Below are 24790 nucleotides of genomic sequence, written 5' to 3' on the forward strand. Positions count from 1 at the left end.
CGCTAACATTGTTTAAGCATTTTTGGTTGAAATAAAAGTATACGTAATTATTTTACGATTAATTGCCAATTGTTTCATGTTGAGCTATAGATTGTGGATGAATACACACAGAAAGGTACACCATGCCAATGTTCGTGCTTTATTTGTTTTAAACTAGACGATTTAGAAATGTCTCCATACATTGCAATTTCAAGCGAGGTGGACCGGCCGGAAACAACAATGACGTAACCACTACACCTCCCTGTACAAGCTTACATAAGTGAATTCCAAATAGGATTGGTTTCACCTCGTTCTGGGAGGGGTTTACCTTAAGCCTACAGTATATAGTCAATCAAGAGAGTCTCATGGCCAGTACAGAGACTCAGAAGGTGCTTCTATCCCCAGGGCCCAGGAGTTCAAAACATTGAATCCCTATTGATTGATTGAACATTTTAATTAACAGATTCCAGAATGGGTACAGTACAGTACAGCTCAATACACACAATTGTTAAGGGGATGCAGACCAGAGAAAGACTTTCATCTTGTTTACATCAGGGTCCCCCATTTTCAATTCGTAATGAGTTGAAATGAATTTATACAAATCTGATCCAATCAGATATGGATTACAAGTTTTGAAATCCTGGGCCCAGGCCATCAGGATGCTCAATATCAATGTCAATGACACTATGTAACAACCCATCATCTACACAAGATGGCGCCATCTACACACACTGCACACACATCATTATGGTTATGATTATGGTTTCAAACACTCAGCTACTAACTGGATGAAAAGTTATGTATTCATGAGACAACAATGTGTTGTGTTTAATGGAACTTTATCAAGCTTTAAAACGCTACAATGTGGCATTCCTCAAGGAAGTTGCCTTGGACCATTATTATATTCAATATTTGTAAATGATATGCCACAAAGTTTAAGAAATGCAAGCAGTTCCATTTATGCAGATGACACTACAATATATGCTTCGGCAAGCAATGCCAAAGACCTCAGCAGTCTTCTTCAAAGTGAGTTAATGCAGATTTCTGAATGGGTCACGGTAAATAAGCTGAAACTAAATGCATCCAAAACAAAATGTCTAATTATTTGTTCAAAGCATGCTCAGAGAGAGAATCACAGATTAAATATTTCTTTGCAGGGTGCAGATATTGAGCAAGTTAAGGAGGCCAGATTGCTTGGAGTTATAATAGATGAAACACTCTCTTGGTCAACTCACATTAACAATATTGTAACAAAAATGAGCAGAAGTATTTCAATTATTAGACGGAATGCCTATTTTTTAACAGACACAGCTACCAAGCAAGTCATACAATCACTAGTTTTGTCACATCTGGACTACTGTCCAGCAATCTGGTCAAATGCATCCAAACAAGACTTAAATAAAATACAGCTTACTCAAAATAGAGCTGCAAGACTTGCATTGCATAGCTCAATTAGAAACAGTGTTGAGAAAATGCACAAGGAACTGTCATGGATGAGTCAACGAGAGACTAGTGTGTAGTCTTATTTTGTTTATGAGAAATATTTATACTTTACATAAACCTGTGTGCCTCTTTTTGCAGCTGGTGCTTATTAGTGATGGTCATGGCTATGGCACTAGACAAGCATTGAGGGGTCGGTTCGCCCTGCCGAGAGCCAGAACTGAAGCCTTAAAGAAAACTGTAATGTACAGGGCAATGTCCTACTGGAATAGACTTCCACAATATTTGGTTTCAATTACCAGTAAGGTGGGATTCAAGAGGAGACTACGAGTGGCTGTAATGCAGAAAGAGATTGATTTTGGTTGAGTCTAATCTGTGTCTAATGAATGGGTTCTTGTGTTGGGTTATGTGTTGTTTTGGAATGCGTTTGTCTAGTGGTTATGAGGAGTATTAGAGTATGAGTGTATGGAATGTTGTGCTGTTTTTGAGCACGTTTTAGTTTTCTCTGAGATGTCTTTGTTTGTTGTTTTATTGATATTTGGTGTTTTATTGATATTTGTTATTGTTCTATATTAGAACATTTGGCATACATATTTTGATTGCTTTAATGTTCTATAATTGTTTGTATATTTTATTGGTGTTTTATTGATATTTGTTTTGTTTGTTGTTTTATTGATTATACTTGTTTAATTTTATATGTTTGGATCCAGACCCCAGGAAGAATAGTCGCTGCTGAGGCAGTGACTAATGGGGATCTGAAATAAAGAAATAAAGAAAAAATAAAGAAATAAAGAAATACATCCACATGTACAAACTCACTTACTCACTTTTTACTTACTTCTTAATAACTTTTTTTTTAATTTATTTCTTTACTTACTTTCTTTTTTACTGTATGTAGCACACTCAGGGGCTTTTTCAGAAATAAGCATTTCATATAAAGTATTCTGTATTTTGTTGTGACATATAATAAACAAACTTGAAACTTGAGAGAATCCATATTGCGGTATAATGCTGTGATTTGTGTGTGAAAAGGGCTCTGGATAGTTACATGTATTGTCTCTGTTCCACGTGGAAAAGGTCCTTGCTCTCCATGGTCTGCTCCAGCAGGGTGCGGTTCTGTAACATCAGGGTCTGGATCTGGTCCAGGAGGTGGCGGTTCTCCTCCTCCAGGTTGCCCTTCAGCTGACTCAGCAGCTGGTAGAGACACAACATAGACCTTCATCAGCTGGTAGAGACACAACATATACCTTCAGCAGCTGGTAGAGACACAACATATACTGTACCTTCAAATACATGTAATATAACAGCTCACCTCACACTGGTTGGTCAGCTTGGTGATGATAATACAATATAACAGCTCACTGGTTGGTCAGCTTGCTGGAGGTGATGATAATATAATATAACAGCTCACCTCACACTGGTTGGTCAGCTTGGTGATGATAATAACAACAGCTCACCTCACACTGGTTGGTCAGCTTGCTGGAGGTGGTGATAATATAACAGCTCACCTCACACTGGTTGGTCAGCTTGGTGATGATAATATAAAAGCTCACCTCACACTGGTTAGTCAGCTTGGTGATGATAATATAACAGCTCACCTCACACTGGTTGGTCAGCTTGCTGGAGTTGATGATAATAACAACAGCTCACCTCACACTAGTTGGTCAGCTTGCTGGAGGTGATGGTAATAACAACAGCTCACCTCACACTGGTTGGTCAGCTTGCTGGAGGTGATTTTAATAACAACAGCTCACCTCACACTGGTTGGTCAGCTTGCTGGAGTTGATGGTAATAACAACAGCTCACACTGGTTGGTCAGCTTGCTGGAGGTGATGGTAATAACAACAGCTCACCTCACACTGGTTGGTCAGCTTGCTGGAGGTGATGGTAATAACAACAGCACACCTCACACTGGTTGGTCAGCTTGCTGGAGGTGATGGTAATAACAGCTCACCTCACACTGGTTGGTCAGCTTGCTGGAGGTGATGGTAATAACAACAGCTCACCTCACACTGGTTGGTCAGCTTGCTGGAGGTGATGGTAATAACAACAGCTCACCTCACACTGGTTGGTCAGCTTGCTGGAGGTGATGTCCAGCTGCTGGTACTGCTCCTTCAGTCTGGAGAACTCAGCTTCCAGCCTCGTCTGCTCCAGCTTGCTGTTGTTCAACAGACTCTTCACACCCTTGTGGTCCAACTGGAGAACGTTGTTGTCCTTCACTAGCTGGCAGTGTGTAGAATTCTGTCTGTAGGGGAGGGAGGGAGGGAGAGAGAGAGTTTAAAGTCGGGCTGAAAACTTCTACATTGTTTTTTTTTCTTCAGAAATTGGTCAAACATAACACTTAAAATATATGAAATGACAGCATTAGGGAAGGGAGGCTGGCTCAGAATGTAGCATAAGCTATGCAGTCTACACTGGTCTGTAAGACTTTAGAAGGTAGTCTGTACTGACCTGTGGTTCTCCTCTCAGCAGTCTACACTGGTCTGTACTGACCTGTGGTTCTCCTCTCAGCAGTCTACACTGGTCTGTACTGACCTGTGGTTGTCCTCTCAGCAGTCTACACTGGTCTGTAAGACTTTAGAAGGTAGTCTGTACTGACATGTGGTTCTCCTCTCAGCAGTCTACACTGGTCTGTACTGACCTGTGGTTCTCCTCTCAGCAGTCTACACTGGTCTGTAAGACTTTAGAAGGTAGTCTGTACTGACCTGTGGTTCTCCTCAGCAGTCTACACTGGTCTGTAAGACTTTAGAAGGTCATCTGTACTGACCTGTGGTTCTCCTCTCAGCAGTCTACACTGGTCTGTAAGACTTTAGAAGGTAGTCTGTACTGACCTGTGGTTCTCCTCTCAGCAGTCTACACTGGTCTGTAAGACTTTAGAAGGTATTCTGTACTGACCTGTGGTTCTCCTCTCAACAGTCTACACTGGTCTGTACTGACCTGTGGTTCTCCTCTCAGCAGTCTACACTGGTCTGTAAGACTTTAGAAGGTAGTCTGTACTGACCTGTGGTTCTCCTCTCAGCAGTCTACACTGGTCTGTAAGACTTTAGAAGGTAGTCTGTACTGACCTGTGGTTCTCCTCTCAGCAGTCTACACTGGTCTGTACTGACCTGTGGTTCTCCTCTCAGCAGTCTACACTGGTCTGTAAGACTTTAGAAGGTAGTCTGTACTGACCTGTGGTTCTCCTCTTGCAGCAGTCTACACTGGTCTGTAAGACTTTAGAAGGTAGTCTGTACTGACCTGTGGTTCTCCTCTCAGCAGTCTACACTGGTCTGTACTGACCTGTGGTTCTCCTCTCAGCAGTCTACACTGGTCTGTACTGACCTGTGGTTCTCCTCTCAGCAGTCTACACTGGTCTGTAAGACTTTAGAAGGTAGTCTGTACTGACCTGTGGTTCTCCTCTCAGCAGTCTACACTGGTCTGTAAGACTTTAGAAGGTATTCTGTACTGACCTGTGGTTCTCCTCTCAACAGTCTACACTGGTCTGTACTGACCTGTGGTTCTCCTCTCAGCAGTCTACACTGGTCTGTAAGACTTTAGAAGGTAGTCTGTACTGACCTGTGGTTCTCCTCTCAGCAGTCTACACTGGTCTGTAAGACTTTAGAAGGTAGTCTGTACTGACCTGTGGTTCTCCTCTCAGCAGTCTACACTGGTCTGTACTGACCTGTGGTTCTCCTCTCAGCAGTCTACACTGGTCTGTAAGACTTTAGAAGGTAGTCTGTACTGACCTGTGGTTCTCCTCTTGCAGCAGTCTACACTGGTCTGTAAGACTTTAGAAGGTAGTCTGTACTGACCTGTGGTTCTCCTCTTGCAGCAGTCTACACTGGTGGGCCGTGTCCTGGTGGGTCTGGTTCTCAGACTTCAGCTTCTCCTGCTGCTCCTTTAGAACCCGCTCCAAGTCCTCCAGTTCCCCCTTCCGTTGCAACAACTGCTTGTATCTGCATGCATGCACACACAGACACACACAGACACAGACACAGACACAGACACACACAGACACACACAGACACACACAGACACATACACGTGGAGATACCATTACACCAACATACAGGTACCACTCCAGTTAAACATTACAACAACGTAGAGGCACCAGTTAAACCCTCATGATGAAAGCAGCCTCTTAGTTAATTAAACCCTCATGATGAAAGCAGCGCCTCACCGGTCCTCCAGGTGGCGGTGTTCCTGCTCCAGGCTCTTGTGGCTGCTCTTCAACCCGCCATGCTTCCCGATCAGAGCTTCGTACTCGGCCGCCTGCCTCTCGTGGAGCGCCGCCAGCTTGTCGTGGTCACGGAGGAGCAGCTCGTAGGTGGAGCGCAGCTCCTCCTTCTCTCTCAGCGCGCCCTCCTTCTCGCCCTCTGCGCCACTCTGCTGGCTCTGAAGCTGGGCGTTCTGGGCCATGAGGGCGGCACCCTGGGAGCTCAGAGTGGAGTTCTCCACCTGGAGGGAGGTACAGTAGAGTGGGGATGATGACAAGATATGTTGAATGTCTTTCTTTACACGAGCCAAGGGGCTCCAAACCTGTTTTTACAGGTCATCCTATATTAAAGGTTGGAAGATTCCTGTGAAAAACTTAAACAAGTTGACCACCATTAGCTTCGATCATCATCCGTTACCTAAGCTAATCACCCCTGACAATAAATAGTATAGGCATGTTATACATTTCCTGAATCCTTATGGTCCCCAGAGTATTGCAGATTTTGTATTTTGTGTCCTTATTACTCCTAGATGACAAGGCTAAAATATAGTATATCATTTAGGCGAAGATTGTGTTAACATGTGTGTTGTTGATTGTTCAAAGAGCTCCAGTGACCTCTATATTGGTCAGAAAGATAGCTAAGCTTGAATGAAAGATGACAGTCCCCTTTAAAATGATACCAAAGACAATATTGTGGAACATTGACAGATGTCCTCTACGTGAGTCTAAAGCAGGATATGCACCAGCATCTGAAATGCAATTCCCTGAGTGGGTGGCTATACTTCATGAGCTGATAACTATGATACAGCTACCACTCAGGAAGGGCTATCATACCAAAATATCATCTACAGAAATCTTTTCAAAAAGTACAAGTAAGCTTCGTCACCTTGAGTGGTACCGTTGGGCTCTGGCCCATGGACTATATGTTGGGTTTAGGATTTCAGGTGTTGGGCTTAGGGTGTAGGTTACCTGTAGCTTGGCATTCTGTGTCTGTAGTGAAGTGTTGTTTTCTTGTAGGGAGGCCGTCTGCCTCTGTAAGGCCACTATCTGAGCCTGCAGGTTGCTGCTCTGGGTCTCCAGTTGTTTCAGCTGGCTCCTAAACGCTGCTTTCTCAGCCTGTAGCGTGGCATTCTGTGAAACACGAACATATAAACAACATAAAGAAGAGGAGAACGCTCTCCCTCTCTCAGAAGTTAGATGAAGCAATGTTCCTGTGGCTTATTAGTTCTTGCATTTTCTCACGTTGCATTATTTTAATTAGACATAGAACAAGTGTTATTATTATTAATAGTATTGTATCATGTGGTCAGCCTTCAAGTTTCAAGTTTCTTTAATAGTTGTCATACAGAAGTACAGAATACTTTTATACAAAATGCTTCTTACTGTTACGCTCCAGAGACTGTGCTAGACAAGATAAGTATGAAATAAAATAGTATAGCATGTAAAAATAGAAGTAAAAATAGAAGTCACAGTGTTCAGTATATTCATATGTACAATGTTCGATGCAGAATAGAAGTAACTGACTTACCATACAATATACAATATACTATGCAATATACTAATATACAATACTATATAGTGCAAAGCAGAAATGGGATGAGGTACAATTTAGGTACAATTTACAGTAAGGTGTACTGAGGTATGGGTTGTAGTGCAAATCCTTTACCAATAAATATAAAGTGTGTTTAGGTGTTCTAAAGTGTGGAGAGTGGGTGCTGCAGTGTGTTGTTTGTTTAAAGTGAGTATGTGAGTGTGGATGTGTGTGCTGTGTGCATTTGATGGTTGTTGCATAGTGTTATTGTTCATTGAGCAGCCTGATGGCCTGGGGATAGAAGCTTCTTCTGAGTCTTTCTGTGCTTGCCATGAGACTCCGGTATCGCTTGCCTGACCGCAGCAGTTCAAAGAGGCAGTTGTTTGGGTGGCTGGAGTCCTTGATGATTCTCTTAACCTTACCCCTGCACTGCTTGTTGTAAATGTTCTGGAGAGTGGGAAGCCCCCCTCCAATTGTGCGTTCGGCTGAACGTGCCACTCTCTGTAGTCTGCTTCGGTCTTGTGCGGTGCTATTCCCAAACCAGGAGGTGATATTGCCAGTCAGGATGCTCTCTATTGTACATGAGTAGAAGTTCTTAAGGATCTTCTGACTGACTTGGAACTTCCTTAGGCGCCTGAGGAAGTAGAGGCGTTGTCGTGCCTTCTTCACAACACTGTCAATGTGTGTGGTCCATGTCAAGTCCTCGGATATGTGGGCTCCGAGGTACTTGAAACTGTTCACTCTCTCAACCGGTGCCCCGTCGATGCTGAGGGGGCTGTAGTCCCTGACCCCCGACCTCCTAAAGTCCACAATCATCTCCTTTGTTTTGCTGACGTTCAGGGAGAGGCTGTTCTCCTGGCACCATCCCACCATCCCTTTGTTCATTCCATGAGAGTTGGACCAATTCATGCACCTCATGTTGCATATTATGTTAGACATAGAACATGTAGCCTATTATTATTATTATTATTATTATTATTATTATTATTATTATTATTATTATTATTATTATTATTATTATTATTATTATTATTATTATTATTATATCATGTTCACGGGTTGGTGGTGCGTGGTGGGATGAACCCAAACCGGTTTCAACAAGCCACTATGTAGTGTGTTGTGTGTGAGGCAGTAACAGCACCCCCAGTGGTGGGCTAGAATAACTACCTCTGTAATATCACATTTTAGAATGTTTATGCTGCCAAGTTGAAAGCATCTATAGCAGCACCCATGGGACACCTCTTGGTCAATCGGATTGTAAAACAGACATTACAAATACACACACAGTGTCAAATTAGACAAGGCAACCGTCTGTATATATATATATTAAATACTAGAGTAAATTAATGTTTTACAGAGTGGGTATAATGTTTTGCAATGTAATGCTTCCCATGCCATCGGCATTTGTGGTTAGCTCTTAACTTACATTCCTTTCCACCTCGATGAGTCTGTCCTTGAGCTTCAGTAGTTCCCTGGTGGCTTCATGACTCTCCTTCTCCCACTTACTGACGGACTGGGGGTCCTCCCCTCCTCTAGGGGGCGAGCTGTGCACCATCCTCTCCTCCTCCTCCCTTTGACGCAGGGCCTCGTAGTTCTTCTTCACCTGACAGGAAACAGTCTCAGTCTCAGTCTACAGATCAGCAGCCCTTTTGTTTCGGCCAACAATTCGTATGTCTGCCGATGTTGGAGAAATATTTAATAAATAGGGATGAAAAGGCTGATACAGAGACCATACAGCTCACCAGTATCACAAAGATCACCCACTACTAAATAGTAACTTGACCACAGTGTACAGCCCTGGCCTATTTTACTTATAATTATACTATATTCTATCGTGCTTATATTTAATTTAGTTTATATCCCATTTTATTTTATTCCACCCTTTTATTTTTTACAGTTGTACAGCCCTGGCCTATTTTCTTGTTCCTAATTATATTCTATTCTATTGTGCTTCCATCTTAATTTAGTTCATATTCCATTTTATTTTATTGTCTGTCCGTTAATGTCGCACCAAAAACGACCAAATCAAAGTCCTTGTATGTGAAAACTACTTGGTAATAAAGACCTTTCTGAGTCTGATTCTTCTCGATTCTGATAGATATCAGATCGGTGTTTGGCATCATGATACTTTAGTGTAGGAGTCGGTATAGAAATATGAGATCAGGCTAACAATAATTTACCATCTGCACATTGCTAATATCAACACTATAATACTATCAGTGCTAATATCATAATTATTAATATCATAATATCAGACTAGTGCTAATATTATAATTAAAATGTTTCTACTTTTAAAGATTTTTTTTTTAGCGTTTATCGCTTTTTACTACTGGGCAGTCCAGTAGAGAGAGAGAGATGAACGGGAGACAGAGTGGGGGGGGAAGACATTCGGCAAATAACGACGGGTCCGGGAATTGAACCCGGGTCGGCCGTGCCGCGACTCAGCGCGTTATGTGGTTCGCCACTGGGGCGCCCTCATTTTTCTACTTTTAAATGTACTTAAGTACTGAAAAGTTAAAGTAAACACTTTTTTTCTGACCGTCTATTATTCTGATAGCAGGTGTTTAATCAAATATCCTTGGTTTCTAGGATATTTCAGCATGGGTATGGGTAAGGACCAATCAGCATGGGCATGGGCGGGTTCATTTTCCATTGATGGGGATTTAATTGGCTGTTTTTAAATAAAGTGCAGCCGCAGGATTAATAACGTTAACGTTAGTTCGGCCAGAGAAACAAATATGCTAATTAAAATGTTTGGACCTGCAAGATTTGTACTTTGTAGGTCTGCATTTTAAATGTAAGGCGCAAAAAGTATGTTTTTTTTCTTCTCAAGAATCAAGAAGAATCAAGAGGTTTATTCGTCACATACATACCAGGGCATACAGTGAAATGCGGGTGGTCATGCATTGATTGTGCAAAATACAATAATAAAATAGGCATAGAAAAAGATTAAATAGATAAGACACAAGATATGCATGGTAAAAAAAGACACGCTAAGTTCCTGAGAAATGGAATGTCTCTGAAATGTAATGTGAGTAAAAGTATACAAACCTAATAATACTAGAGTAAAGTACAAATCCCCCAAAACAGTACTTAAGTATTGTAACAAAGTACAATTACTCAAGTACTTTACACCCCTGTATGGAGGACAATCGCATAGAATTCCTAATAAGAGCCACTTATGACGTGCATCAGCACAGAACCTAAAACAGTGGGTAGACTCTGTATTCAGAGACAGATTATATATTTTTTTTTAGTTAATCTTGAGTTAAAAAAAATTAGTGGCATTAATAGAATCGGGAGTTAACGCGATATTAACGCGATATATTTGACAGCCTATATTTAAGCATTACATCACACGCAGGAGTGGTTTGTGACCAATAAACCATGCCTAGGGGTGGTTGTTAGGCCCGAGGCGCAGCCGAGGGTCGTTAGACCCCCCTAGGCATGGTTTATTGGTCACAAATCACGACTGCACGTGGTGTAAAGCTTTTATACAACTGCCAGATTCATCCAACCTTATTTCTATACAATAAACACACATTAATCGAAGATTTATTGAAAAAACCATCCGCCAGAAAAAGTAGTTCCCACAACTCCATGTGGAAGCAGCTTGAAGTGCATCCAACCAAACTAACACATCCAACTGTGTATTATTGGAATGATTGAGAGAAGTTGCCTCATGTGGAAGCAGCTTGAAGTGCATCCAACCAACTAACACATCCAACTGTGTATTATTGGAATGATTGATTGAAAATTTTATTACCAGATGCAGAATATAAAGTAGGTAAAACAAATTAAAACGTTTTCTTTGCCCTATAGGAAAAAAACGTTTTCTTCGCCCTATTTTTTTATTTATTTCTTTTAGCCTAAACTTAACCAGTTGGAAACCAGGGGTACAGTAATAAAATTAGCAATCAACCAATCAATCAATTCAATAGACCATGCTCACTTAAAACAGCGCTGCTTCTCTCTCAGTCTGACTCCCCCGCTGTTGCAGACAGGAGTGTGTGTGTGTGCGTGTGTGTGTGTGTATGTGTGTGTCACAGTGTGTGTGTGCGTGTGTGTATGTGTGTGTGTGTGTGTGTGTGTGTGTGTGTGTGTGTATGTGTGTGTGTGTGTTTGTGGGTACGCCAGCGTCGGACAGTGTGTGAGAGAGAACGCTGCAGTCAGTAGAAAGTAGGAAGGAAGAAATTTAAATCAATCAATTAATCTATCAATCAATCCGCGATTTTTCTTTTGTTCTAGATTGAGTCAAGACCCATCAATTACATCATCCAACATTGTTTAAAGGACTAACACATTCCCCTTGACAGAATCGCTTCATATTTAGTCGTTATGGTGCTTTCAACATAACCATTTGTTGTCCGCGATCTTGTTTTCTCCCGGAGTGAGCCGGGGAGGGTTATGTGATTTGGTTGTGGGCGGGTCCTGAGCCCAGGACCGTGGATTGTTGCCAATAAAGACGTGTGAATGGCCAATCAGAATCGAGAAATTTGCATGCCGTTGTATAATTTTTACTAGACTTCACTCGGGTGTATTATTGATGCTCTCATTGATACTATGTTTGTTTCTGAAGTGTGTGTGTGTGTGTGTGTGTGTGTGTGTGTGTGTGTGTGTGTGTGTGTGTGTGTGTGTGTGTGTGTGTGTGTGTGTGTGTGTGAGATATAGAGAGAGAGGGGGGTGAGAGAGATGAGGAAGGGGCAAAAGAGAAAAAGATCTGGGAGAGTGTGTGTGAGGGAGAGAGGGGGGTGTGTGATTAATCAGCCCTTGTGTGTGTGAATGTAACACGTTCCTAATGTTTTCTTTCCCCTATTATTTCATGCACACTTTATTCATTGTTTTAAATTAGTATTTTCTTTTAAGTTATTTTGTGCATCACTCTGTTTTGAATTTGATGCAAATTTGCAATGCATGAGGGTCATCCTTTTGTGTTAAATGGCTGCACAAAGCAAGCATTTGTTGACTCGCATGTTGATAAGAGTATTAAAACTTGGAACTTGAAAAAGATCTGTTTAAGGTAAAAAAGAAATTAAAAATAAAAATGTGATTCATTTGCGATTAATCGCGAGTTAACTATGGACAATCATGCGATTAATCGAGTTAAATATTTTAATCGTTTGACAGCACTAATATATATATATTAGGGCTGTCCCCGACTAAGGATTTGGATAGTCGACTATGATTGGCAATTTTTTTTTGAATTTTTTATCATTCCATTTGGGCTGTGGGGTGCTTAATGTCTGAAGGAGTCGACTGAAGGCTTCTTGTCCTCTGCAAAAGCATGCAATTGGTCCACTGATGGATACATCTTGATATTTGTCTAGTTTAGTGTGTTCATTAGATGGGTGAAATCCTCATTCAGTGCCTCTGTGCCCGTTTTCGTAGGCAGTTAGCCTCTGGTATGTGTGCCATTAGCGTTAGCCACGCTTCTAGGCCTATTTTCTTTTGGAAAGAATGATAAAAAAATATAATAATTATAAATAGTTTTTTTTTTCTCGACTAAGAGGTTGGCTAGTCGATTACGGCCCCTTTCGACCGATTAGTCGACTAATCGACTAATAGGGGTCAGCCCTAATATATATACCGGTATGTAATATGTGGATATATATATAATATGTGGATATATGCATGTATTATGGATATATATATATATGCGTGTGTATATATTAGTGCTGTCAGGCGATTAAAAAAATGTAGCTAATTAATTACAGGATTTGTAATTAATTAATCTAATTAATCGCATTTTAATCGCATAACCATTTTATGCCTGATATTCTATATTCTATAATCATATTTCAAATTGCATGTGTCCGGATGGCAGAATTCAGTACTGTATCTACAAAACCTTATGTTTAATCATCTTCCATCTGAAAAATGATGGTTTCGAGTACTTGATTAGAAATATAAAACAATGAATTTTTTTGAAAAAAAAATTACAAATGTCTTCAATAGACTAACAGGAATTGTGTAAAGTTGCCCAAATAGTGCTAGGAATAGCAGTGCATAGCCCCTTTAATTAGCTTAGATTTTTCAGGTCTGGTCAATTTGAGCATAGTGTTATTCACAGTCAAAGATAAAAAAATATTTTTGTATTGATATTCTCATTTGGTTCATTACAATTTACTCAAGCCTAGTAACAGACACAGTATTTCTGACACTGGGAATACATTCCCTGAGATCCATAGATGTCCCTAGAATCAGATACCAAGAACATGCAAATGGACCATATAAAAAAAAGTCTGTAATGTGTATTCTACGTTCTTATGGAATGAATGAGATAAAAAGAAAATGTTATAAAAAAAAAGAAAAAAAAGAAAAAAAATTGTAATTAATTTTGAGTTAATTTTCATAACGCGATAATTTGCTGTGTAATTAATTAATCTAATTAACGCGATAAACTGACAGCCCTAGTATATATGTATGTAATATGTGGATATATATATGGATATAATTATGTATGTGGATATATAATATGTGGATATATGCATGTAATATGTGGATGTATGTAATATGTGTGGATATATATGTACTATGTGGATATATAATTATGTAATATGTGGATATATATTTTTTTTTATCTACCTTTTCTCCACCTTTTTTCTGTATTTTCTCCCATCCCAATTTAGTCGTTATGCCAATTCCCTTCCTGGTCGTTGCGCGCATTTGCCCCCCACTTGCCGGTCTAGGGAGGGTTGATAGATACTATCACATACATCCCCTCCGATACATGTGGAGTCAGCCAGCCGCTTCTTTTCACCTGACAGCGAGGACTCTCACTGGGGGAGCGTAACGCGTGGGAGGCTCACACTACTTCCCCCAGTTCCCTTCCTCGCTGAGCAGGCGCCCCGACCGACCTGTAGGAGTCGCTGTTTACAACGACCAGGATACACACCCCACCGGCTTCCCACCCTCTAACACTGCCAATTGTGTTAGTATGGACGACCGACCAAGCCGGAGGTACCGCTGACAGCTGGATTATATGTGGATATATGTAATATGTGGATATATATATATGTAATATGTGGATATATGTATGTAATATGTGGATATATATGTGATATGTGTATGTAATATGTGGTTATATGTATGTACGATGTGGATATATGTATGTAATATGTGGATATATATATATGTAATATGTGGCTATATGTAATGTGGATATATATGTAATATGTGGATATATGCATGTAATAATGTGGATATATGTATGCACTATGTATATATATATATATTAGTGCTGTCAATCGATTAAAATATTTAATCTGATTAATCGCATGATTGTCCATAGTTAACTCGCGATTAATAGCAAATTAATCGCATTTTTTTTCTACCTTAAACAGATATTTTTCAAGTTCCAAGTTTTAATAATCTTATCAATCTTATGAGTCAACAAATGCTTGCTTTATGCAGCCATTTAACACAAAAGGATGACCCTCATGCATTGCAAATTTGACTTCAAATTCAAAACAGAGTGATGCACAAAATAACTTAAAAGAAAATAATAATTTAAAACAATGAATACAGTGTGCATGAAATAATAGGGGAAAGAAAACGTTAGGAACTTGTTACATTCACCCACACAAGGGCTGAGTAATCACCCCCCCCCCCCCTCTCTCACACACTCTCCCAGCTCTCTTTCGCTCTTGCCCCTTCCTCATCTCTCTCACCCCCCCCCCTCTCTCTCTCTATATGTAATATGTGGATATATGTATGTACTATGTGGATATATGTATGTACTATGTGGATATATGTATGTACTATGTGGATATATATATGTACTATGTGGATATATATATGTACTATGTGGATATATGCATATATTATGGATATATGCATATATATATATATATATATATATATATATATATATATATATATATATATATATATATATATGGATATAATTATGTATGTGGATATATATATATATATATAATATGTGGATGTATGTAATATGTGTGGATATATATATATGTACTATGTGGATATATATGTAATATGTGGATATATATATAATATGTGGATATGTATGTAATATGTGGATATATATGTACTATGTGGATATATATGTAATATGTGGATATATTTGATATATGTAATATGTGGAAATATTTGATATATGTACCGGTAATATGTGGATATATTTGATATATGTAATATGTGGATATATTTGATATATGTAATATGTGGATATATGTGACTGACTGTCTTGAGCTCCTGCCGTAGTTGCTGGTTGAGGTTGGACGACTCTTGCAGTCGGGCCTCCAGGGCGCTGATCTTCTCCTCCTTAATCTCCAGCGAAGACTTCAGAGTCGACTCCAACTTTGACTCCAACAGCTTGAACCTGAAAGACAGAGAAAAGTAGTGATGAGGAATGGAATTGTTGTTAGACGGTTAACCTTTCACTACCACACTACAGAAGGTTAACCTTTCACTACCACACTACAGAAGGTTAACCTTTCACTACCACACTACAGATGGTTAACCTTTCACTACCACACCACAGAAGGTTAACCTTTCAATACCACACTACAGAATGTTAACCTTTCACTACAACACTACAGACCTTTCACTACCACACTACAGACGGTTAACCTTTCACTACAGAAGGTTAAACTTTGGGGCGGCTGGGTAGCGCAGCGGACTAAGCGCCTGTCTACCACCGCAGAGACACTGGTATCGAATCCAGCTGTCAGCGGTACCTCCGGCTTGGTCGGTCGTCCATACTAACACAATTGGCAGTGTTGGCGGGTGGGAAGCCAGGTGGGGTATGTATCCTGGTCGTTGTAAACAGCGACTCCTACAGGTCGGTCAGGGTGCCTGCTCAGTGAGGAGGGGATCTGGGGGAGGTAGTGTGATCCTCCCACGCGTTACACTCCCCCAGTGAGAGTCCCCGCTGTCAGGTGAAAAGGAGCGGGTGGTTGACTCCACATATATCGGAGGAGACATGTGATAGTCTTCAACCCTCCCTAGGCCGGCAAGCGGGGGAAAAAATGTGTGCAACGACCAGGAAGGGAATTGGCATAACGACTAAATTGGGATGGGAGAAAAATACAGAAAAAAGGGGGAAAAAAAGTAGATACAAAAAAGAAGGTTAACATTTCACTACCACACTACATACGGTTAACCTTTCACTACCACTACAGAAGGTTAACCTTTAACTACCACACTACAGACGGTTAACCTTTCACTACCACTACAGAATGTTAACCTTTCACTATCACACTGCAGACGGTTAACCTTTCACTACCACACTAAAGAAGGTTAACCTTTCACTACCACACTAGACAGTTAACCTTTCCGCTACCACACTACAGAAGGTTAACCTTTCACTACCACACTACAGAAGGTTAACCTTTCTCTACCACACTACAGAAGGTTAACCTTTCACTACCACACTACAGATGGTTTAACCGTATTGTCGCAGTGAAAGGGTTAACCATTTGGTAGTATGGTAGTGAAAGGGTTAAAGAAGTTCACACTGTTCCAAGTGATCCTATTCAACTATGAAAAGAGATCATTCACAGTCTCTTCAAAGACACTCTGGCATCAGTTTAAAAAAAATAGCCTTACTACTCACTATAGCATCTATTTGGGTGAGATGTTACTTTGCAAAAAATGTACAGGCAAGCCGTTTACATTCACTTTGTAGCGGACGTTACTTTGTAACTGTTCATTATGTGGTTGTCTGCTAATTAAGTCTGCAATTCATTTATGTTGTGGGTGATGCCAATCACTCAGACAGTTTTACTCAGTCCATTAACACAATCTGCACCAAGAACGAGTTAACTCGTTATTGCCCGACATGCGTTCAGCGCCAACAACGAGTTAACTCGTTTTTTGGGATCGTTATTTCTTTTATTCGCTATATCCGCTACGAGGGCCATTTCATGTATGCACGAGGAGATATAATAATGATAATCTAGCGTTGATTTCAGGATGATTAGATAATCAGCCCACTAGGGCTGACCTCGACTAGTCGAATAGTCGGCTAATCGATTGAAAGGAGCCGTAGTCGACTGCCAACCTCTTAGTTGAATGCAAAAAAAAATCCAGCGAGGCTAACTGCCTAAAAAAACGGGCACAGAGGCACTGCAAGAGGATTTCACACACTAGACATCAAGATGTACAATCTGTTTTTTACATGTTGACCAGAAGCAACTCACGGACAGTCGACAGCGTTATTAGATCCATAGCTATAATATAAAATATAGTTTTAGGACTCGCAAGTTTGGCATTCTAAAACTATATCCATTGAATAAAGACCTGGCGCTGAAGGGGGATCAGCGCCCCCTGCTGCTGGCGGTCAATGTGTTAAGAGTCATTTACAAATCATCTAAACTGAGATATTATTAATAAAGTAAAAGCAAATTGGTTCCTCTAATCAGTTTGTAATTTCTTTATTCCAACACCACACATTTGTTTTATAAAAAAAATATTAGTATTTTAAACCTGTGATTAATCACAGCATATTATTGTGATTAAGTGATTAATATTTTTAAATCGATTCACAGCACTAATATATATATATATATATATATATATATATATATATATATATATATATATATATAATATCAGCCAATTCCATATTGGAATTTTCTACACTCTGCCCTAAAACTAACAATCTGAATAGTCAACACCATGCTTCCTAGGAGGAGTTAATCATTAACTCATTCACTACCGACAACGATTAAACTCGTTATTGGCCGCCAATCGTTGAACGCCAATAACGAGTATACTCGCTATTTTTGCTTGTTATTTCTTTTATTCGATATTTCCATTCATTATCCATCCAGGGAGCCTGGTGTTATCATGGGGCTATGTCTGAGATCGCTAAAGTGCAATACCGGCCTCATCCTACCAGGCGGCGGTATCGAGCACCATTTGAAACCTTGTGTATTGGGCTGTGCCACACGCTAAACGCTCCAGGCGCTCTTTTCTAGTAACCTGAACCTAGGGTGTTACGGACCCTGTCCTTATGTATGTATATAGAGGGAGTTATGTATGTTATCTGTTGTATATATAGGCATGTTTTGTTTGTTGTTGTCTTGTCTCCCTCTTGTGTCTACATATCCCCATTCTCAGGTGTCTCCCAGTCCCAGTTGCAGCAGCAGCTGGTCAATCAGCAACTCACCCCAGTGCAGCAGCAGCTGAGGCTTGTCAGCAATTAAGCTCCACATCCCTTCATATACCCCATTGTGTGCCGTGTTAGTTAGCTCCCTGGTTAATTTGGTTGTGGTAACTATTCTGTGTCTTTGTGAGAGAGCGGGTATACTTTGTAGAGCTGGTGAAGGCTCTGGTCTTTTTGTAGAGCTGGTGAAGGCTCTGGTCTTTTGTAGAGCTGGTGAAGGCTCTGAGCTTGTGTAGAGCTGGTGAAGGCTCTGGTAATGTGTTTTTGGTGTAACTCTCACAGTATTTTTTGGTGTTCGTTGTTTATTGCACATTTCTGTCTAACCTTAACCCTTTGTATATTTGTTTAGCACCCAGCCTATGGTGATTGTCTTTCTTTTGTATTCATCTTTTGTTTTCGCACACAGGGACATTGACAGGAAGATACCCTGGGGTCTACATTTTTGCATCACGTAGGTGACCTGATGTTAAAGACACCAGCTTTAGAGTGAGCACCGCCATCTGTACTTTTGGGCGCCAGCGCCTGTAAGGGGGGGTGGGTTTTCATTTCCTTTTGATACCCTGTCTGCGTCTCCTTACTGGGGTACGTAACATAGGGCTTCACCCGATCGCATTGAATCGTTTTCGGGGGCCCCCCCCAATTCATTATGCTGTGGCGGGTTATGTCGTGGGCCAAATGGACATACAATCTACCAGATGGCAATCAAATTATTGGAATATTCTTTTTGGAATCCCACCGGCCACAGGTAGGAACAATTTAAAGTAAATTTCAGCTTGATTGTGCCTTGTTTTCATAGCCATCGCCCTGATCAGCGTATGTTGTTGTACTAACAAATGCCGTTATTGACAATCAATTCATCAGAAACGACCCCCCTCCTTTCATGCATTCATGATGGACCATAATACAGATCATATGCATTTGAATTTTTTATTGTAGCGTGTGTAGGGACGAAATGCCAATGGATTTAGTATAATACACGTCACAGGCTATTACTAGCCTCCCAGGAATTACCCTAGACCGCTCTAAAACCATACTTATATTCACCATGGTATAAAACGGGAATGTATGGATGGAAAAATTATTTCTTTTTCACATATTGAACGATAGATACTCGATGTCAAATGGGCCATAGTATTGCATCCATAGATATAATATAGAATATAGTTATAGCCCTGCAAACAAGGTGACGGACTCCATTGGTTTAATGCGTGGCAGCGCATAGCCATATCCCGGAAACAGCGTGGCAGCCAATGAGTTAAGAAAACCTCTTAACCTGCAACGTGTGGGCCATTTTTAGGACGATTTGCCCACGGCACTTTGGCGAACACTAGTGGCTCGGGTGTGCATATTTTGTAATACAATATATATATATATATCGAATTGAAGGCTTATTTGTTGCCTGTTGATAGCGACAAAATCTGACAAAATCCGTTCAGCGGTTCTCGAGTTACATGCCGGTATTTGAGGCTTGTGCAAAGTACACGGTATTGAGCAAAATACCACTCCAGACTCTTGGGGCTCTAGTTACGTCAATCATTTGGCGATCTCGAAAATGATTGTGGAGGGTTGTAGCCAATGAGTGTGGCTTTCCAATGATATCCCATCTGGAAATGTACTACATAAGGCTTCAGGCTATGGGTCTATATGGATTTGTAAGCCATACCACCTTCTGGGGAAATACTACCTCTGGACTACTAACTACTACAGAAAAACTTGAGTAACACGTTTTTCTACAACTCAAGTTCAGACCTATGTTACTCTATTTCATTAGCACTAAAAGTTAATTTTTTTAGAATGTCATTTTTCAAAAGAGACCAGGCTCATGCATGTGCTATAAGTATAAAGTACCGGTATGTTGTTTTGGTTTGCAAAAAAAGTATGCAGTCCTCAAAAACGAAAATGGCCAGGCAGACTCTTTGCAGGTTAATAGGTTAAGAAAAAACAAATTTTTTAGTGGAGATGATCTTCAAAATATTGATACCATTTTTGCCAAAGTTGAAAAACATTACAAATCTAAACAAAACTGTTACAGCATAACACATTTATGTGAAATAATAATCCCTCCAATCCCACGCTTTCATTTCCAGTGGCAATCCAGTTGTGTATATTTGGATCGATCGTGTGTGTGTGTGCGGTACCTGTCGCCAGAGCTCTGTGTCTGTGTGTGTGTGAGGTACCCGTCTTCAGAGCTCTGTGTGTGTGTGTGTGCGTGCGTGTGTGTGTGTGGTACCGGTCTTCAGAGATCTGTGTGTGTGTTTGAGGTACCCGTCTTCAGAGGTGTGTGTTTGTGTGTGTGTGAGGTACCTGTCTTCAGAGATCTGTGTGTGTGTGTGTGCGCGCGTGTGAGGTACCTGTCTTCAGAGCTCTCGTCGTCCAGCAGTCTCTCCTTGTTGAGTCCTATCTTCTCCAGCTCATAGGTCAGTTTCTCCAGGTCGTTATTCATCTGCTGGGTTTGCAGCTTCTCACTCACTAGTTCCTACACACACACCACCCCCACACACACACCCACCCACCCACACACACTAGATTACTAGATTTCAACTACAATGAATACAACATTCTCTTGGTCATTTCCTGGCTGTTAAACATTATAGGTAAATACTTCACCTACAAACATAATACTGTTCTGACCAAATGACTTGGTGTAATTGGCACACCGACTCCTACCTCCAAATGACTTGGTGTAATTGGCACATTTTCCCACACAGTGTGGGAAATAATAGGCCACACAATAATTAACATTTACAAGTCGTTTTGCAAATAAGGAGAAGAATTGTGAGCTCCTTAACAACCAGACCTAGACCATCCTGGGTCACAAATTACTTGGTATAATTGTACCAACCTCTCTCAGTGTGCCCAGGGTCTTCTTATCGATGGTGGCCAGTTTGACCAGGTCCTTGTTCTCCTTCTCGAGGTCTCTGACCCTGGTGCAGGAGTCCTTGAAGAAGATCATCTCCTTGCCCAGGGCGCGGTTCTCCTTCTCCAGGCTGCAGATCCTCTGGTTGTCGTCGTCCAGCTTGGTGTCACGGACCTCTGCCTGCTGTCGCAGCCGCTTGTTCTCCTTCTCCAGGTGCTTCTTGTCTTTCTCTAACAGGCAGCTCTCCTGCTCCAGGGTCTGGTTCTGATGGGTGGATGGTATGAGGTGGTGGTGGATGGGATGAGGTGGTGGATGAGATGAGGGTGGTGGTGGATGAGGGTAGTGGATGAGGGTGGTGGTGGATGAGGGTAGTGGATGAGGGTGGTGGTAGTGAGGGTGGTGGATGGGATGAGGGTGGTGGTGGATGAGGGTGGAGGATGGGATGCGGGTGGTGGTGGATGGGGTGAGGGTGGTGGATGAGGGTGGTGGTGGATGGTATGAGGTGGATGGGATGAAATTGGTGGAGGATGGGATGAGAGTGGTGATGAATGAGGGAGGTGGATGGGATGAGAGTGGTGGTGGATGGGGTGAGGGTGGTGGATGGGGGTGGTGGTGGATGGTATGAGGTGGATGGGATGAAATTGGTGGAGGATGGGATGAGAGTGGTGGTGGATGAGGGAGGTGGATGGGATGAGAGTGGTGGTGGATGAGAGTGGTGGTGGATGAGGGAGGTGGATGGGATGAGAGTGGTGGTGGATGAGGGAGGTGGATGGGATGAGGGTGGTGGAGGATGGGATGACAGTGATGGAGAGAGAAAGGGAGATAATGGGGGCAGGTGGATGAATGTTATTTTTACTGTAAATACAAATACAAACTAGTCCTGGGCGATATATCGTGAACCTCGATTCGATCAATATTTGTATTAATGCTCGATATGGAAAGGGTAGCAGAGTTTTATTAATGCTCAATATGGAAAGGGTAACGTATAGTTTTATTTTCTAAACTACTTCAAAGTTTTCACACAAGATTTCGTTGCTCTTGCTTTTCGTTTTCTGCAGCAGCAAGGAAGGAGCGAAGACTCCACCCCTGCCCTGCCTCTGAGTAGCTATTTTTGTGTGTAGACAACAAGGAAGGAGCGAAGACTCCACCCCTGCCCTGCCTCTGAGTAGCTATTTTTGTGTGTAGACAACAAGGAAGGAGCGAAGACTCCACCCCTGCCCTGCCTCTGAGTAGCTCTTGTTGTGTGTAGACAACAAGGAAGGGGCGGATACTCCACCCCTGTCTCTGAGTAGCTCTTGCAGGTGAACATGGCGGAGAAAGAGAAAGATGCGAGCAGGACCGAATTATGATTATTTCACTGTATTTAACATTTTGGTTAATGTAGAAGAGCATACCTTCAAGAGTTATTTTGCACAAATTTGCTATTTGAAATATTGTGACTTAAAATAATACGGCCCCTACCCTGCTTGCTACAGTGGCTTCTTTTATTTTTAGATTATTATATTTTTAAATACCTGCAGGAAAAAGGTCTTTATTTCTTTGTGATGATTATAATCGCTAAATAAACATTCTGGTTCATAACATGAATCAATTTGGTCTGGTTCAGTTTTATACAGGAATATTATTTATAAACGTTGATAAATATCGAGTCATTATCGAATATCGACATTATGCAAATATCGCCCAGTACTAATACAGACATACATGTTTGACTAAAAGCTTAATTTATTTTAAAGTCCTACAACCAATTGGATCTTGATGAATAATCATGGATAATCCTCCGTTGGTGGGAATAGGGAATACAGTAGTTCTCTAGCTGATATAGGTGTGCTCTAGCTGCTCTATGTGTTCTCTAGCTGCTCTGTGTTCTCTAGCTGCTCTATGTGTTATCTAGCTGATATAGGTGTGCTCTAGCTGCTCCATGTGTTCTCTAGCTGCTCTGTGTTCTCTAGCTGCTCTATGTTCTCTAGCTGCTCTATGTGTTCTCTAGCTGCTCTGTGTTCTCTAGCTGCTCTGTGTTATCTAGCTGATATAGGTATGATCTAGCTGCTCTATGTGTTCTCTAGCTGCTCTGTGTTCTCTAGCTGCTCTGTGTTCTCTAGCTGATATAGGTGTGCTCTAGCTGCTCTATGTGTTCTCTAGCTGCTCTGTGTTCTCTAGCTGCTCTGTGTTATCTAGCTGATATAGGTGTTCTCTAGCTGCTCTATGTGTTCTCTAGTTGCTCTGTGTTCTCTAGCTGCTCTGTGTTATCTAGCTGATATAGGTGTTCTCTAGCTGCTCTATGTGTTCTCTAGCTGCCCTATGTGTTCTCTAGCTGCCCTATGTGTTCTCTAGCTGCTCTGTGTTCTCTAGCTGCTCTGTGGTATCTAGCTGATATAGGTGTTCTCTAGCTGCTCTATGTGTTCTCTAGCTGCTCTGTGTTCTCTAGCTGCTCTGTGTTATCTAGCTGATATAGGTGTTCTCTAGCTGCTCTATGTGTTCTCTAGTTGCTCTGTGTTCTCTAGCTGCTCTGTGTTATCTAGCTGATATAGGTGTTCTCTAGCTGATATAGGTGTTCTCTAGCTGCTCTATGTGTTCTCTAGCTGCCCTATGTGTTCTCTAGCGGCTCTATGTTCTCTAGCTGCTCTATGTTCTCTAGCTGCTCTATGTGTTCTCTAGCTGCTCTATGTGTTCTCTAGCGGCTCTATGTTCTCTAGCTGCTATATGTGTTCTCTAGCTGCTCTGTGTGTTCTCTAGCTGCTCTATGTGTTCTCTAGCTGCTATGTTTTCTCTAGCTGCTAGGTGATCTCTAGCTGCTCTAGGTGTTCCCTACCTCCTGCTCTAGCTGCTCCAGGCGTTTGCTAGAGCTCTTGAGCTCCTCTAGGTTGCGTTGGAGGCTCTGGTTCTCCATCTCCACCTCCTGGAGCTCAGTTTCCAGCTGCTGGATCTTCTTACTGCCGTTCTCCAAGGCCTTCTGCAAGCGCTGGTTCTCTGTGTCCAGTCCCTGGTAGCTGACCTTGAGAAAGAAAAATAAATAAATAGTAGGATTACAATATATCTAATCTCTTATCTTTTTGTGGCTGACTCGTTATTTTTCCTTTTTGCACCTAGTCAATCAACCATCAGATTAAGATGTTACCAGTAGAACAGCGGGCCTAGCATCCTGTCAAGAGACCCGACAGAAGGAAGCCTTCGCTCCCTGGGCTTCCGAGTGTTCTTCTCATGCAGCCTGTATAATCAAATATATGCAGTCTGCCCATAATATTTGTGTGATTTTCTGAGAAGAAAAAGTTCAAGAATGATACTTATATATGCATAGTTTGAATAAGAAAGGACTGAAATGCATTTGACATATTATTTGTGACCCGGCACGGTCTCCCCCGACTTGTTAACACTATCCCGCCCAAGCACGGAGATCTCCGTGTTTCGATTCCACCCGTCGTGGACAGAAGCACGGATATATCCGTGGCAAGTTGTTATTGCTTTTATTCCATATTAATAACCTATTCAAGGTCGCCGAGCTGCACTGCAGATTTACCCTACTCTTTGAATTCGACAAAGTGCAATACCGGCCATATCCTCTTAGGGGCGCTATCGCGATAATGCAGTGTGCCCTGTGGCTGAACGGGTCATTTTTTTTTTTTTTTTTTTTTTACTTTCAATGGAGATTTC

At 41.4% G+C, this 24790-nt stretch overlaps 1 protein-coding gene across 5 annotated transcripts in view; it reads right to left on the reverse strand.

Moving 5' to 3' along the window:
- The window catches only part of ccdc88ab (coiled-coil domain containing 88Ab), a gene marked incomplete at its 3' end in the record, with an annotated part of 286701 nt that overhangs the window by 52533 nt on the left and 209378 nt on the right, over positions 1-24790 (reverse strand). For all 5 annotated transcript variants that reach the window (XR_014620009.1, XM_084320114.1, XM_084320115.1 and 2 more), the window contains exons 18-27: positions 23952-24134; positions 21125-21403; positions 20634-20758; positions 15354-15492; positions 8572-8748; positions 6584-6745; positions 5579-5856; positions 5211-5354; positions 3478-3664; positions 2468-2613 (exon numbers count right to left, since the gene is read on the reverse strand). Coding sequence is in view for 4 of the 5 variants with exons in the window: in XM_084320114.1 (XP_084176240.1) it covers positions 2468-2613; positions 3478-3664; positions 5211-5354; positions 5579-5856; positions 6584-6745; positions 8572-8748; positions 15354-15492; positions 20634-20758; positions 21125-21403; positions 23952-24134 (1820 nt within the window). The remainder of the gene's footprint in view (positions 1-2467; positions 2614-3477; positions 3665-5210; positions 5355-5578; positions 5857-6583; positions 6746-8571; positions 8749-15353; positions 15493-20633; positions 20759-21124; positions 21404-23951; positions 24135-24790) is intronic.

The sequence above is a fragment of the Notolepis coatsorum genome, assembly GCF_963971535.1.
Source record: "Notolepis coatsorum genome assembly, chromosome: 8".
Taxonomy (NCBI): Eukaryota; Metazoa; Chordata; class Actinopteri; order Aulopiformes; family Paralepididae; genus Notolepis; species Notolepis coatsorum.